Source organism: Onychostoma macrolepis, chromosome 23 (assembly GCF_012432095.1).
Source record: "Onychostoma macrolepis isolate SWU-2019 chromosome 23, ASM1243209v1, whole genome shotgun sequence".
Taxonomy (NCBI): domain Eukaryota; kingdom Metazoa; phylum Chordata; class Actinopteri; order Cypriniformes; family Cyprinidae; genus Onychostoma; species Onychostoma macrolepis.
The window spans coordinates 15280500-15296851 of record NC_081177.1 but is presented as its reverse complement, the minus strand read 5'-3'; the positions used below and the strand labels follow the sequence as shown (position 1 = coordinate 15296851).

At 34.9% G+C, this 16352-nt stretch overlaps 2 protein-coding genes and 1 long non-coding RNA gene across 3 annotated transcripts in view; 1 reads left to right on the top strand and 2 right to left on the bottom strand.

The window, feature by feature from the left end:
- Positions 1–132: 132 nt before the first annotated feature.
- On the bottom strand, positions 133–3441 carry LOC131532398 (succinate dehydrogenase [ubiquinone] iron-sulfur subunit, mitochondrial-like). The gene is made up of 8 exons (XM_058764015.1): positions 3212–3441; positions 2513–2646; positions 2235–2320; positions 1673–1809; positions 1437–1553; positions 1241–1342; positions 957–1079; positions 133–578 (listed from the first exon to the last, which is right to left on the bottom strand). The coding sequence occupies exons 1-8, from the start codon at positions 3272–3274 to the stop codon at positions 498–500; spliced, it is 843 nt and encodes a 280-aa protein (XP_058619998.1). The 5' UTR covers positions 3275–3441; the 3' UTR covers positions 133–497.
- A 2875-nt stretch (positions 3442–6316) lies between these two features.
- Positions 6317–14708, bottom strand: tmem240a (transmembrane protein 240a). The gene is made up of 4 exons (XM_058763865.1): positions 13903–14708; positions 13540–13646; positions 11505–11713; positions 6317–6834 (listed from the first exon to the last, which is right to left on the bottom strand). The coding sequence occupies exons 1-4, from the start codon at positions 13957–13959 to the stop codon at positions 6680–6682; spliced, it is 528 nt and encodes a 175-aa protein (XP_058619848.1). The 5' UTR covers positions 13960–14708; the 3' UTR covers positions 6317–6679.
- LOC131532324 (uncharacterized) overlaps positions 7011–16352 on the top strand; it is an 11199-nt gene continuing 1857 nt past the window's right edge. The window contains exons 1-2 of the long non-coding RNA XR_009268875.1: positions 7011–7295; positions 13549–13718. This is a non-coding gene — a long non-coding RNA (uncharacterized LOC131532324). The remainder of the gene's footprint in view (positions 7296–13548; positions 13719–16352) is intronic.

The window sequence follows — 16352 nt, the reverse complement described above, 5'->3', positions numbered from 1 at the left end:
TAGAGGACATCACGAGACTTACCTTCTTGAGATCTAATGTATTCTGCAGAAGCATGCACTTACTTCACTACTATAAAACATGTCTTTCTAACCTATGCAGCGCACACAGTTTGTAAACAAATGACTGTGATCTTAAACATGAAAAGATATTTGTTTTTATAGCAAGTATAGTACATTACGTGTACAGTATGAATCTACCACACAAAAGAAACTAGGACACAAGACAAATGTTACACTGTTATATGTTAAATATTATGCAATTTTTACAGGTTCCTGCATTTGGATATTCATGTACAGTATAACTACAATCAAGTTAAAATGGAAATGAAATGCAGGTCCAGTTGTAGATTTCCTGTTCATTAGAAGTAAATATAGGTCTCCACTATCAAATAATGTAAAAACTAAACAGCCTATATTAGCGACCACTCCATGCTGAATTCACACATTTATACAATAATTTAAACCATCAAGTACATGATATTTCCTGCATCAACAAGTCAGATGGCAGAAGATCTCTTTTCTTTGTAAATGGCCATCATTTTCTTAATTTCTGCTATGGCTTTTCCAGGATTGAGTCCCTAAACAGAAGAGAGGACAAAACAGATTAAATTAATACAGAAAAAAATGGGAGACACTATACATAAGCTATTGCAAACAAACATTTATTTAAAGGGACAGTCCACCCAAAAATGAAACGAAACAGTTTTGACTCCTATTGTAGGTTTTTGTCCATACAATGGGAGTCAATGGGAACTGAAACTGTTTGGTTACCAGCATCATTTAAAATATCTTCTTTAATGTTCCACAGAAGAAAGCAAGTCACACAATTTAGAAATGATGAGGGTGAGTAAATGACAGATTTTTGGGGGTGATCTGTCCCTTTAATTTTCAATAACGGAGAGTCTAATTCATCCAAGTAAAGTGTAGCTATGCAGTTTGATGGGAAAATGGCATACCTTGGGACATGTCTTTGTACAATTCATAATCGTGTGACAGCGGTAGAGCGAGAAAGGGTCTTGTAATTTGGACAGACGCTCTTCTGTAAAGTCATCACGAGAGTCAATCATCCACCTATACGCCTGAGAATTGGGTACAAAACAGCAAAAATGTGAGGCCAAAGATGTAAAACTCAATGCTGATTCAGACTAACCAAGAATTAACTGGTAGATTTATTTTTGTAAAACCAATAAACAATGATAAATGGCTGTTTATTGACCATATAAGTGTTAAAAATAAATACCTGCATGAGTACGGCTGGACCAAGGTACTTGTCTCCATTCCACCAGTAACTAGGACAACTAGTGCTGCAGCATGCACACAGAATGCATTCATACAGGCCATCCTATGAGCATGTGTTCAAAAAAATCATTAGCAAAAATCACAATCACCCTTCACACTGAGATTATCAGCAGAATATTCAATGGAGTGTCTCGAACCAGCTTTTGACGGTCCTCCATCGACTGGAGGTACTGCTCTTTTCCCTGCTTTGATTCGTCCTTCTTTTTCAAATAGGGCTCGATGGACTTGTACTGTGCATAAAAGTTGCTCATATCCTTAAAAAAAAAAAAGGAAATAAGAGTGTAGGATAAGTTTGAAATTTTAGGTTTATTCTATTTAACAACTATATACTCATATTATCATATGTGGTTGCTGAGATTTTCAGTTTACTCACAGGGACAAGATCTTTCACAACATACATGTGAGGCAGGGGGTAAATCTTCGTCACTTTGCTGGTATTTATATCTATTTTATTTAAGCAGGCTAAAGTGTTGCCTCCATTGATGTTCATAGCACATGAGCCACAGATACCTGTAAAATTATAGAAATTTGTCATAATGATGTAACATATTAGAAGAATAGTTCACCCAAAAATTTTAATTTGCTAAAAATGTAAATGAAGAAGTAGATGAGTTTGTTTATTCATCAGAGCATATTTCACTTCACTCAGCAATGAATGGGGGCTGTCAGAACGAAAGTTCAAACATACAGCTTTTCACTTTAAAGGCATTAATTGATGGACTGGAGTCGTGTTAATTACTTGTGGACTATTGTGTTGTTTTTAATCGGCTGTTTGGGCTCTCATTCTGACGGCACCCATTCACTGCAGAGGAGTCAATTTTCAACAAATTTTCATTTTCGGGTTGACTTCTCTTTAACAGGACACAGAATTGATTTTATTTTGTGCTCAAAGGAGTAAAATATATTTATTCTTAATTCCATTTGAGTTTTTTTACCCTCTCTACATGAGCGTCTGAAGGTGAGTGTCGGGTCCATTTCATTTTTAATTTTGATGAGAGCATCAAGAACCATTGGACCACATCTAGGATGAGAAAGTGTCATTGAAATTTTGTGATATTTAATTCTTAATAAACAATAGCATTCGGACATAGAAGACATGACGATAAATAAATAATGACAAATTTTATTTATTTACTTACTGTTCCTTTAAGTAAAGCAAAAACAGTAAAGCAACTGTTATGACTACAACTTCAGTGTAAATATGTGCGCTTACGTGTTCAAATCAATCTCGTAGGTTTGCATGCGGGGCTTGTCACCAGGTGTGTCAGGGTCCCATCTGTAAATCTGAAATTTCTTTATTTTTGGCTCAGGGGCAGGGGCAGCTGCTGTCTGGGCATATCGAACCAGCTGGGGTAGTGAGAGGAAAGTTCAGCATAAGACACGTGATGCTAAATTTTACAGAAATATAACAAATAGCAAATAGCAACCTTAAAATATATTTGGTAAAATTAAAACAGATCTATATTATTTTCATGGCTTTGTCAAATAAGTAAATACATAAATATGCCAGTGTCTTTTTATCCAAGGGGTCTGTGGTCTGAAAACAATGAAGCCACTGGAATTTTCACAGCGCCACCTCTCGGTGTAACAGAGAAGTGTGCGGGAGTTATATCACCTTGTTACTCAACTCACATTGTTAAGCTATGTAACGTAGAATTGAGTTCAAATATCACTCTTCCATACCAGAAGGTCAGTTTAATTAGAAAAAAGATACATTTATGTAATCTGATGAAGCCGACGTCTTTATGCGCTGCGCAACAGCGGTTAAGTAACATGACTAAACGGGTTAATGCTGGATCTGTTCCCAAACGAGAACTTCCTTATAAATCAAGAAGGTCTCGCACATCTTCACATAATCACCTTACACACGCATTAATATGCGGACAGGTCAGAATTCGTATAAACAACTTACCACCAACGTCCTACTGTTGCGAAAAGCAACAGCGCTGCGAGTAAAAGAAACGCACGCAAACATCTTCCACTTCTGTGTTGTTATGTAGGCTTTCCTTTTTACGCGAGCGGCTTCAACAGTTTCAAATATGTATGTAAGCTGCAATCTGCTCCTCCTCCTAATGCCAGCGGGGCGTGAATTTGTCCTCCGTCAATAAAGAGCGACACGAAGCTATGTAACTGTACTTGAAGCCGAAGAGTCTTTCAGGGATCCCACGGTTATGGAAATCCTGGAAACTATGTGGAAGCATTGTGCTTCTCAGGCCTGAGAAACTAAAGTCATGGAAATTAATACAATTGTAAAAAAAAAAAAAAAAATGTCATGGGGAGTTTTTTTTTGTTTTTGCTTTTTTTTAATTAATAAATAAATAATCAGCTCCTTTTTGCTTATATAAATAATAAAAAATATTAAGAAAAATGTTATAAAAATAAAAAATATATAATTTTTATTTCAAAAATATTTTTTAATGTTATACATTTTATGACTTTAACTAATAAAAAAGAAACTGTTCTGGAAACATTGCCTGATAATTAAAATCCATATGAAAAGCCATGCAGATAAGGCCACTATCTTATTATATGAAGCTCAACACCTCCAAAGGTCAGGTTTCATAGTTCATACAGGAAAAACCTGCCTTCTCAGCCCTAAAAATGAATAGGCATTATGAAACTAAACATAGAACTATCCATAGCACAAATTTGCCATAACCTTATGCATAATTCTGCATATTTTAGAGACTTTATAATAATAGTTGTATGAAATGTCTGACATCATTATTCTTCATTATTCAGAAATGGGTTACATTCAGAGAAATGCGCTATGCAGGTCAAAACCAAATCTTTTTTGGGTGAACTATTCCTTTTAAAATACTCATAGGCCTATATACTTGTACTCATATACAAATATTAATACATCATTAAAACCCACCTATGTTAAACCCTTTGATGTGGTTCATTTTATCTTAGTATTTTCTTCCTTAACCTGTGTGAAAACATTAGTGAAAACAATTATTCAGGTTTTTGCTGTACAAAATTTTGCTGATCCACAGCAAAATGCTAAATGCCACACACAAAGGTATTTATTGTGCAAAACTCATCACTTTAGAAGGGAAAACAGGGTAGAAAGCATTTTAAAACACCTTTGACAGCATTTTAAGATAAACCCAACAGAGCACAATGACATAGCAGTCCATTGTCTTAGATGCTCAGCCACTTCGCCGTGGCTGACAGCGGAAAACTGGCCTACATATATTTAATCTTATGGAGTTACCGAGATGCGAATCGATCTTGAGTGAGGTTTTCCTCCCTAGTTTCAAGAATTACGGTTGAAGAAGCATTAAAACATCCCTTCAAGGTAAAACAGGAATGGTGTTCATCGGTCTTGTCTCATTTCCACCCAGAGATCTGCTGTGACTCCTGGATCAAAAGCAATCTTATTCAGGCCTCAAGTGGAGTAGTCCACGTTTATCTGTCAAGAGAGTCCCACTTCTGCCAGAAGAGCTTCTAACAAATCCCTTTGACCTTATGAGTCAGTGTAGGGTATATTGAGGCAAATTGGAAAGGATTTTATTTAAATCTGTCATTTAAATATGTCATTGTCCTCAATCAAGTCAAACAATTCAGATATTTCATTTCACACCCTAAACAGAACACATTTACAGCCTTAAGTGGTTTAATGTCAGTCACTGTAAATCAATGTCAAATATATGCCATGTCTTTGAAAAAATTCTCTTATATGCTCGCCAAGGCTGCATTCATTTGAAAAATACTACAAAAACAGTAATGTTATTACAAGAACAGTTTTCAATTTTAATGTATTTTAAAAATGTTCGTTCTCCAGTTGTTACTCCGGTCTTCAGTGCCACATGATCCTTCAGAATTAATTCTAATATGCTGATTTGGTGCTCTGTTATATTATTATTGGTGGTTAAATACTAAAGCTCATATTATCTAATATTATTGCTTGAGAACCAAATCAGCATATTATAATGATTTCTGAAGGATCATGCAACACTGAAGACTGGAGTAATGAATGCTGAAAAGAAATAAATTGCAATTTAAAATATATAATAGAAAACAGTTATTTTAAATTGTAATAATATTTCACAATATTACTGTTTTACTGCATTTTTAATCATATAAATTCAGTCATGGTGAGCATAGTGGTGATATTTCTTTGAAAAACAATAAAAAAAAATCTTGTCATATCAGTCATTATAGCAATATCATATCATATCAGTTGTTATTAACTGAACGTATTAAAGTGATACTAATTTTTTCCACCTAATACAGCATTAGAACTGTTTTAAACTCAGCAGTTACCACAGATTCTGGTTGCTATACAATATTTAGTTTGAGTCCTTATTAATCATAAAATTTTGCCCTCAGTATGAATGTTATGTGATTGTCCCATGCACACCACCTGCAGTCGTTGAGAAATGACACATCCCAAAACTAGGGGTCACTGTTGTGCTTCAATGGCACTTTTAATAAAACAGACATTTTATCTTCACAACAGCAATGTCTGGACATAAAGAGGAAGAGAAAATTGGGTCAGGGCCCTGTGTGCTGGCAGGCTGGTTGTTCTTGTTTGAGTTTGGAGTAGTTTAAAAGCAGACCAGGAAGGGCTATTGGACACAGTGTAGGGAAGACAAGGCAAGTGCTAGCAGTTCTCTCACATATGACGGATAACGTTCAAAACAGCAAAAAGAGCCCTGACCGCTCATTTCAACCTTCCTGCACTCTCCTTTATTTACAGATAAAATTAATACATTCATTTATTTCACGTAGTAACAAAGCTAATCGATCATTTTTTAGAGTGATCTCTTTTTCATCCATCCAAAAAGTTCACATATCACATATCAGCATTCAAAATTCTTTCCTCTTTATGTTTATCTCTCTTTTTATTCAGTTCATGATTCGTCTCTAAGAACCTCCTACTCCCGTGTTTGCTTAAATCCCATAAAACAATATGTATAACTATTTACAAGAGCATTAGTCTCTAACTATACCATCACAAAACCATAACCACCACCCTCCCACCCCACCCGCTTATCACCCCCCTCCCAAAAAGTTGTATTCTGATGAAAAAGCTAAAAAAGGTGGGGGGGGGGAAAGCAAGGAAAAAACATGAATTGACTCCCAATGTCTTACCAAACCTTTTCTTGCATCCTCCCCCATTCTAAAAGTGCATGCCTAGATTCAGCAATTGAAAATAAAATGCCTGTACAGAAAAAAACCTTTCTAAACCATTCGCCAAACGTGGCGAAGGTGGACACAGATCAGCATATTGGCAACAATAATCTTCTTTCTTCTTTTGGCAAATACTCGAGTGGTTTTTGAACGTCTAAAAGATGTAGTGGAACAATTAAAGTGGGTCTCTGAGGCAGCAGCTGGTAATGGAGCAGTTTTGGGGAAACTGCCGTTAAAGTCAGAGGTGGCGGGGGCTGGGATGACCGTTGTGATAGAGCTTCTGCTTGATGTGCACCATGTTTCCGCTGGAGTCCTCCAGCTGCCGGAGCTGTGCGCGTCTACGGAGGTCTCGGAGGTTGCAGAACTGTGGCAACCACGACCAGGAAGGGGTATCTGTAAGTGGCACAGAGAAAAACGCATTAGCATCGGTCAAACGGCGGAGTTCCATACATTCCTAATGACTAAGCTAATGAGTTGAGTTAAGAAAAGGAAAAAATGTGCAGCTTACAATGAACCAGCATGTCTACACAATGTGTTAATGGAAACAGTGTGAGGGTCCAGACGTGGAGACCGGGGTAGAGGTGTATCAAAACCACAGAGAGTTCCTCAGACAGCCCCGCCCCTCACAACTAGCCCTGTTGGAAGTGTGTCAGTGTGTGTGCGAGGGAAGCGATGGGGGAGCGGGGGGTTATTTATAGCATTCCATGGGTATGCCATCCACTAGGACTGTCGTGAAGGGTATACAGAGGAAGACGGTGAATAAGGGTTTTTTAAGCCTTATAGCTGGATCAAAAGAAATGGAGGAAGAGTTCAGCGAAGAGCTGAATGAGTTCCTTTGTTTAAACAAAAGAAAGGTAGGGGATGTCAGTCGTAAGCAATCATTATTAGCACTTTTATAGCAATATTAAAAAAGTAAATGTATAAAATATTTAATTAAAATATGAATATATATTTCCTGGACCACAAAATCAGTCTTAAGTAGCATGGGTATATTTATAGCAATAGCCAAAAATACATTGCATGGGTCAAAATAATAGATTTTTCTTTTATGCCAAAAATCATTAGGATCCATCAAGATATTTTGTAAATTTCTTACCGTAAATATATCAAAAGTTAATTTTTGATTAGAAATATGCATTGCTAAGAACTTAATTTGGACAACTTTAAAGGCGATTTTCTTAATATTTAAATTTTTTTGCACCCTCAGATTCCAGATATTCAAATAGTTGTATCTTGTCCAAATATTGTCCGATCCTAACAAACCATACATCAATGGAAAGCTTATTTATTCAGCTTTCAGATGAAGTATCTAAAGAAATCAACCCTTATGACTTATAACTGGTTTTATGGTCCAGGGTCATACACTGTAAAAAGTGATAAGTTGACTTAACTTAAAAAAATTGAGGAAACCCGTTGCCTTAAAATTATTAAGTAAATAATAATTTAAAAAATAATAATTTAAGTGAATTGTCAAGTTCACTTAACTTTTTTATTATTATTATTATATACTTAATAATTTTAAGGCAACGGGTTTCCTAAATTTTTAAGTTAAGTCAACTTATCACTTTTACAATATATATATATATATATATATATATATATATATATATATATATATATATAACATTTTGTTACTACTGTTCTTTTCATTTTAGGTGCTTATTTTTCAATGATTGTAACTGTTTAATTTCTTTGAAGGCTGTTTTGGGTTGGTTGGGAGAAAATGAAACTGTAAAAAAGGATTGTCTGTAACAAATAATTACATTCATTCTTAAAAATATTGATATACATATTCATAATATAAAATGTATTAAAGTATTAATATATCAAACATTTTATTATTACACTGTAAATCAGTTAATGGATATATTATTTCTGAACTGAGCAGAAAATAATTATTCATAATTATTAATTATTAAAATGTAAAAAAAAATATATATATATATATATATATATATATATATATAATGTATAAAATTTTGTATTATTAAAATTACATGATAAGATTATTAAAATGTCAACAATATATAATATAACAGCTAAATGTATAAAATATTTTATTATTTAAATTATTACGGTACATAAATCAGTTATATCACTCCTGAACTGAACAAAAGAGTAACAGCAAACAGTCAAAGCAATGAAATTTCATTCTTAAATAGGAAATTAGAGCTACAATTTAAGGTATGTGCCTCAGTGCAGTGTATATGTATTGTGTGTGCGTATGTGTGTGTGAGTATGACTGCATGCTTACACGTCTCGCCAACTTGCCTTCTCTATCCAGCTGCTCTTTGTCTATTTTTAGCGCTCGCACAGTGCAAGGGTGCAAGTCGCTGTATGTGTGTGTGTGTGCTGGTGGGGGTGGGGGCATGACAGCATCTCCCTCCCGCCTTCCTTTCCATCAGCCTCACCTTCACTCCCTATCCTGGTGAGGCTAAATGAGGCTGACCTGCCATCAACGTCACAATTTCACAGCTGTGGTGTGCTTTACTAGAGGGGCATCCCCAGTATTTTTATCATATCATATGGAAATACCATTTTGTATTAGATATAAAAAAATACATAAGGTTGTAATTTCCCTCAGTGCTACTCTGAATCTAGATGTGAACTGAACTGAATATATTTTGAATTCGCTGGTTGAATTAAAGGGACAGTTCACCCAAAAATAAAAATTCTGTCATCATCTACTCACCCTCATGTCGTTCCAAACCAATAAGATTTTGGCTAATCTTCAAAACACAAATTAAGATATCTTTTAATAAAACCTGAAATGTTTCTGTCCCTCCATAAAGACAGGTAACCAAAATTTAGAAGATCCAAAAGGGCCATAAAGGAATTGTAAAATGAACAAAATGAACTGAGTGGGTTAAAAGAGATATGATTGCTATATATTATGAACATTTATTTATATTATGAACATTTAATTTAGGCTTTTATTCCCATATTAACACACATACATAGAGCTTTGTTGTTTTCCATATGTGATCTACGCGTATATGTTGATCATTGTTTAAATGTAAGTAAAAGCCTAAATTAAATCTGTTAATCATATAAAGTGATCATTTCACAAGACGTGGATTAAATTGCTTGATTCATATAGATTCATTTTACTATGCCTTTGTGACCTTTTTGGATTTTCTACGTTTTGTTTAACTGGACTTTCAAGACACAGAAACTTCTCAAGTTTCATTAAAATATCTTATTATGTATCTTATGCATTTGGAAGGACACAGGGTGAGTTCAGTAGACGATGACTGAATTTAAATTTTTTTAGTTTAACTATGCCTTCAGTATATTATATATTACACAATGATCTGGAATACTTGATTCTGCACTTTGATATTTTCACCATTTTCCAACTCTGTATATCGGTCCATTCCTCCAGAACTAAAAGTGAATTTCATTTCTCTCATATCACACCACAGACTCGCTCCTTCTAATTTCACTCAAATTCTTTTGCATTTCAGTTATTGATTGTAACGAAAATAACCAATTTTTTTTTTTTTGTAACATTTCTAGTCTTATTGCTTTTGTACATTGTAACGGAACACATTTCAAATTTCAAGCCCACATATTGGCGAGTATTGTGGGGTATTGCTCATTATAGCCACTCATTGTCAGTAAATAACCTCTGACCAACTAGCCATCCCCTGACACAGAGTGTTTAATTACTAAATAGTTAGTGGCCACATAATAACCTACTTTTTCAATATATTCTGTTCTTCCAAGCAGTTCATTTATCTGTCACTCTCCTTGACCTATAATAACCATCAAAAGTTCATGCGATGAACACAATAATCATATTCACACTAAAAGTGTTCCCTTTTAAGGCACTATTTACATATTCCGCCACAGCTTATGTACCACTTTGCCCTCAAAGGACCATGGACAACTGTTATAAACAACTGCTGTGTTGCCTACAATTCAGTTACACTGAGTGAAAGCCTGCTGTTAATTTCTGCAGCCACAGTCTTCATCTTAATACATTCATTACTTGGGGTGATAATAACAGGGCAGAAGGGGAACGCTGACAGCTGATGAAAATGAAAAATATAGGTGCGTAAATGTTTGGGGAAAGAAAATTGAATTTTGGGAGTGTTTGGAAACAAATATGTTTATTAACATAAAACCAATACAGTGGGACACATTTCAAAGATGGTTTTATAAATTTATGAGGAATTAATCCTATACAAATCCGGGTATATATATATATATATATATATGTATATCAATCTAACACACCAACTGCTAATCATTTTGTGAGATTAGCTGATCTGTTACTGTATATTATAAACACCAGTGATATAATAAGAAAATGTACAATTTGAATTCTCATTCATTTAATTTCAGTATTTTATTCTTTAGGATAAAGCTAACATCACTGTAAAAAAAAAATTTTTTTTGAATTTGCAAATAAAACAGTGTAAATTTTACAAGAATATACTTTCTCAGCCTTTTACTTTACAATTAAATTTTTAATTCAATGTGTTTCTTTGTAATTAATTGAGAAATTTACTGGCAATTTCTAAGTTAAAATAGTTTTGACATCAATTTTTGTCAGTGTACTTTAAATTAACTACACAAGTTTTCATATTGTCATTAACATTTAAGGCACTTGTTCTTCACAGTAAAGTGTTTGACGTCAATTCTTGAGGTTTTTTTTTTTTTTTTTTTTTTTAAATACAGTAACCAGTGTTAGTACCTGAATACATCCATTTAAATCCTGCACACAAAACATGGCATTTATTGAGCAAGGAAACAACACTCAACTATGTTTAACCTCAAAATGATCATGCGAAACAAAATATAATGCAAACAAACATACAAATTGCATTACCTCTGTTCATAACATTAAATAAATTGTCACGTGAGGGAAGAAAACTTGATTTTGATGCATAAAAAAAATGGATGAACACTCACTTACTCTATATAAGCTAAAATTAAATTTTCTGTAATCAAATCTTGGTCTGCATATTGTTCCTACAAGCATATCCTTTGTCTTTTACATCTATCAACATAGATGCTTTCCATATACTCTTGGTTACAATGTTCTTCCCACTCACCATAATAGCGACTGGCTCTCCAGGCCCTCACAGCACAGTGCAAAGCTCCATCCAGCCACAACAACAGCCAGCTGATACAGAAGCCCAGCAACAGCCCCAGCATGAGGTCCATCTCCTGTTTGGTCACACTGTCACTCACAAAGTAATTCTCAGACGAGTCCACGAGCGAATGGTCTCCGTCATACGGAATTACGTAGTGAACATGATGCCTAGGGCAGAGAGGGGAGAACTGTGTTTAGAGGTTTACATTCAGCAACAAAAAGCAATAGATGGGAACATTAAATATAAAATGATAAAGAAAACAATAAATAAAGAGATAGACAGTGAGGACATACAATATTATGTCAATTACACAAACGCTTGCTTTAATAATGCTCTCAGCAGGGTGGGAAAGCCAGCATTTCTATACAGTACTGATACTATTTGGATCCAACTGAGCTCAGTCAAGCTGGGTTTGTTGTCTTGGAACATATAAATGCATTGAACATATGGTTTGGCACACAGCTGTTACAAATAATGCCATATTCAATTTTTCTGTTGCACTGTGTTGTTTATGGAGGTCTGGGGAAAATGCTCTTCTTATATGAATTATAATATAACAGAATATATCTGTTATATTAACAGAACTATATGCAAAAGTGTATTTGATAAGGGTTAAAGGACGTTATGCATTTGCAACTCTTCATCTGGTTTTATGCAAAAATGACTGTACATGATACCTAATTTCTTTATGTGTAGTACTATTTCATGAAAAGTAAATTGACTTATGGTGAGTTTGTATACAACTTACATGCAGCCTTGATCCTTAGAATCATTACGCCTCAAAAGTGAAATAAATGTATTAAGTTTTGTTTTTCTGTTATATTTTAGTTGAAAAAAATTACAAAAACTATTTTGAACTTCTAATTTCTTTAATTAAGAGGGAAAACTATAACAGTGGCAAATTTGAAGTAAAAGGTAGAAAAGAAGTCATTAAGATATTAATTTGCATGTATTAAAAGGAATTAAGAGAACACAAGTTTTGCACATTAGATATTGATAGGCAGAAATATACAGATATGCAGATGTTAAAGGACTGTATGAACGGATTAACACTTAAGAATGATAAATGCTACCTCTTAGTGACAATGATCAGCACAAATCATGACAATATGTAATTTTTTTATGAACAAATAATTCACATGAGAGATGTCTTTCTTCTGCAAATATCAGGACACTGAGCAAGTTTTCACTGACCATGACCCATTTATTATGCTCTTGGTCCTGAAATGTGACATAGAATACTCGAAAGAAATGTGGCATACATGAAATCATTAAGTTATTAACAGATCTTCACCAATAATAAAGTGTTAAAACATGCATTTCTAATTGAGAACAATTATTATATGACCTTATTTACTACCCTCAGATGTTCCTATCAAAAACTTGTAATCAACAGATGTAGCTTGAACAGAAACTGTTGTGAAAATGACAACTAACAAGTCAAGCTTCGGTACATAAAAGACAAATAGTATGTGTATGTATTTGTACATTTTTGTCCAAACCTTTTTGTACTACACTTTTTGTAAACTGCATTAACTCAACGCTGTCCTTCTGTATTAAAATCACATTTTATTTCAGTAATACCAACGTGATTTTGTGGCCAACTCACGCACCCAAAAGAACAACATCTCTAGCTGTGCTTGGAGAAAAAAAAATCGCACCTTGATACGCAGAAAGAAAAAAAAAAACACAAGCAGAGAAATCAAGGAGAATTCTCCTACTGAAACACCGACGCAAAGCAACAGTAGCTGCTCAGTATTGATAAACCATTCGAATTACGCCCAAATTATGACATAAACCCCGCGAATACACATATGAGGCCTTTAATGTGACAATTTCCGATTGGATAAATGAGATGAAATGGAAAAGACAGTGTTTCGGGGGCTGGAGAATAGCTCAGGCCTAAGAGCTGTTAGTAATAAATGGAGAAACCTGTCAATTTCTGGCTCTCGTGCAAGAATTCAATTCATTATTAACGCTTGGGTTTTTTTACCTTCCACAGTTGCAATGACAGACGCGGTCTTCCCCTCGTAAATGCGGTAAGATGTAGTTGTGAAAGCGGTCCAGGAGTGCGTTCATGTCCATTAAACACGCTATCGCCTGCAAAGAACCATTCGAGTCAACCGGGACATGACAAGCAGTATTGGAACACAGCAACCGCTACATGACCTGGTACTGTGACCACTGCAGGGGAAAATACACATTACATTTCCACATCAGCCAGTAATAGACACAAGTACGGTTGTGATTTCTAAATGGACTTTCAGCGGTCCACGCTCTCGTTAACCCCCGATTTCACTTTGAAAATGATAGAAATGCACAATTGTGAAGTGCTTAAGCAGGCGAAGGGTCTTACCATGACAACTGAAGCACCGAGGATCATAAAAATCATGGTGGTTGTGATCATATGCATCAAAACTTCCGAACTCGCCTTTCCTCTTCCCCAGTCTGTTCAACAAATCCGGTTAAACTAAAAACATGCCGTCCCGGGAGAAGACGCTCATGGATGCGCCCTCGCCGCTACACCTGCCTCAGTCCTGAGCGCGCCAGATTGGGAAGCGTTCTTAAGGCGCATAGGGTTAGGATGAGCAGATCTCGCTATCCCAGCGTATGAGCCTACACGCGCATTCACACGGTCTTCACCCACATCCAGCGATACGTTCCCCAGTGCTGCAGTTGAATCCGCCTCAGCCGTGCGGTTGGGAGGGAGCTGAGGAGAGAGCGTCCTAGTCTGATTACTGATGCTGCTGCCTCTCTCCTCTTCGCGTTCCGACGCCGCTGGAAACGTCTTGCGAAAACGAGCGATGCCAGGATCAGCTAGTTCTCTGATATATCTGTCTAGGAGCTGAGATCTAGTAGACCTTAGATTCGTCGTCAAGGCTTTATTTGTAGAAATGTGTAGTCGGCTTTACATATCTGCTGTGATCGCCACACTGTATGTGGCAAGCCGTTTTAACATTCGTTCCTAAATATGGAACTAGTGCTTACATATAGGCCCTATATATAATGTAGGGTACAACGGGGCTAAAGGCACACCTAAAGAAAAAATGTGCTTTTCACTGCGCCTAAAATGGATAATTGCAGAAAAAATATATACTGTAAGTTTGTATTGAATGAGCAACGGATTTTGTGTGAAAAGTCATTTATTTTGTTTGAAAATCTTATAAATGTATGAGGTGGCAAGGGGGGCCTTTTACCCCCACCAGCATGGAGCAAAATGCACACAGTAATGATACAAATACTTCAACTAAAATAATGTTTTTTTTTATTAATAGTGTTTAAGTTAATACTTCTTCAAAACAATCACTTTAGCAAAGTTTGTACTATTTTCTGCTTATTTTGAAAAATAAAAGAATTAATTTTTGTTCTATAAATATACTGTCATTAAAATATGTTAATATAAAAAATATATACATTTAAAATACAGAAACAAAATCATTTTAAAAAGTAAAGATTCTGAAAGCATTGAAGATCCCATAATAATTTAATATTGATTTACAGTAGTAACAACAAATTATATTGTATTATATGATGTGATTAATATCATGTTTTTAAATATGATGGTTTCATTCTAAACATGGTGATTATCTCTAATATGGACACCCAACACAGGGCCAATTTGTTGCCCTAGGCAAGATTTTGCCTGGTGCCCCTTGCCTCACATCCCATTCCACCAATCATTGTGTTCAAACATTCACACAGAAACTGCATAGCTACACTCTCAGAAATAAAGGTACAAAAGCTGTCGCTGGGGCGGTACCTTTTCAAAAGGTACATGTCTGTACCTAAAGAGTCCATTTTGGTACCTTAAAGGTACATATTAGTACTTAAAGTGTACATATTAGAACCTAATAGGTACAAAAGTGTACCTTTTGAAAAGGTACTGCCCCAGTTACAGCTTTTGTACCTTTATTTCTGACAGCTTTTGTACCTTTATTTACTTTTTTTCTTTATTTCTTTTTTAATAAATTTTTTTTTATTAAAAAAAGCTGATGATAGTGAAACGGTACTTTAAATAAGGTAACATTTGTTAACAATAGTGAATGTATTAACTAACTTGAACTAACAATGAATAATACGTTTGTAACAGTATTTATTATTTTTGTTCATGTTAGTTATGGAAAATTAACCTTTTTTAAAATTGTTTCCAGTGAAACTATAAAAATATAGGTGCTGCCTAAGTCACATTATAAATTAAACACAAACAGCAAGAATAATTACATCTGGTATTCTGCACAAAACTAATACAGTTTTGTTTGAACACTTCTCTAGCATACAGTAACGTTACTGTTTAATCTTCAAAATAAATTTGAAGTGTTCAGTTTTCCATGTCAACAAATGGAAAAGTCAGCCATCTATTAATTATTATGTTAATTACTGTGCCTTTAGCCCCAACAGCAAGGGCACTTTTTAACCCAAATACCATACTTTTACATATTCTTTCATTATTTACAAACTGTTGCTTTAATTATCTTAAACAAAACTGAAAATCGTTAAGAATACCTTTGTCTCAAAATACATGCATTAATTTTAGCGATTCTCTTTTGCTTCTCAAATCTAAAACATTTTAAAAAACAAAAAATATTAGATCAAGTAAGCACAGAATTAACTTTGTGCTGCTGCCCGCGATCACGTCAAGGATCAGCCAAATATGCACATGCATCTTGAAAAGCGGATGTTTTGGAAAGTGCTACGCCATGTTTTTATGCCTGTGGTTAGAGGAAAACAATATCGAAGGCACCTTTTACCCCGGGGCAACTTTAGCCCTGCTGTACCCTATTATTTACATGCACACACACACACACA

Bases quoted from the DNA above. Each gene is read 5' to 3' on its own strand.
- LOC131532398 (XM_058764015.1), bottom strand. From the start codon at position 3,274: ATGTTTGCGTGCGTTTCTTTTACTCGCAGCGCTGTTGCTTTTCGCAAC. The intron at 1,554-1,672 runs GTGAGTAAACTG...TTTTTTTTTAAG, and splicing joins TTGTGAAAGATCTTGTCCCT to GATATGAGCAACTTTTATGC. The intron at 1,080-1,240 runs GTATTTATTTTT...CCCAATTCTCAG, and splicing joins GTCCAGCCGTACTCATGCAG to GCGTATAGGTGGATGATTGA.
- tmem240a (XM_058763865.1), bottom strand. From the start codon at position 13,959: ATGCATATGATCACAACCACCATGATTTTTATGATCCTCGGTGCTTCA. The intron at 11,714-13,539 runs GTAAAAAAACCC...TCTCTGCCCTAG, and splicing joins TGTCATTGCAACTGTGGAAG to GCATCATGTTCACTACGTAA. The intron at 6,835-11,504 runs GTGAGTGGGAAG...TGCCACTTACAG, and splicing joins GAGAGCCAGTCGCTATTATG to ATACCCCTTCCTGGTCGTGG.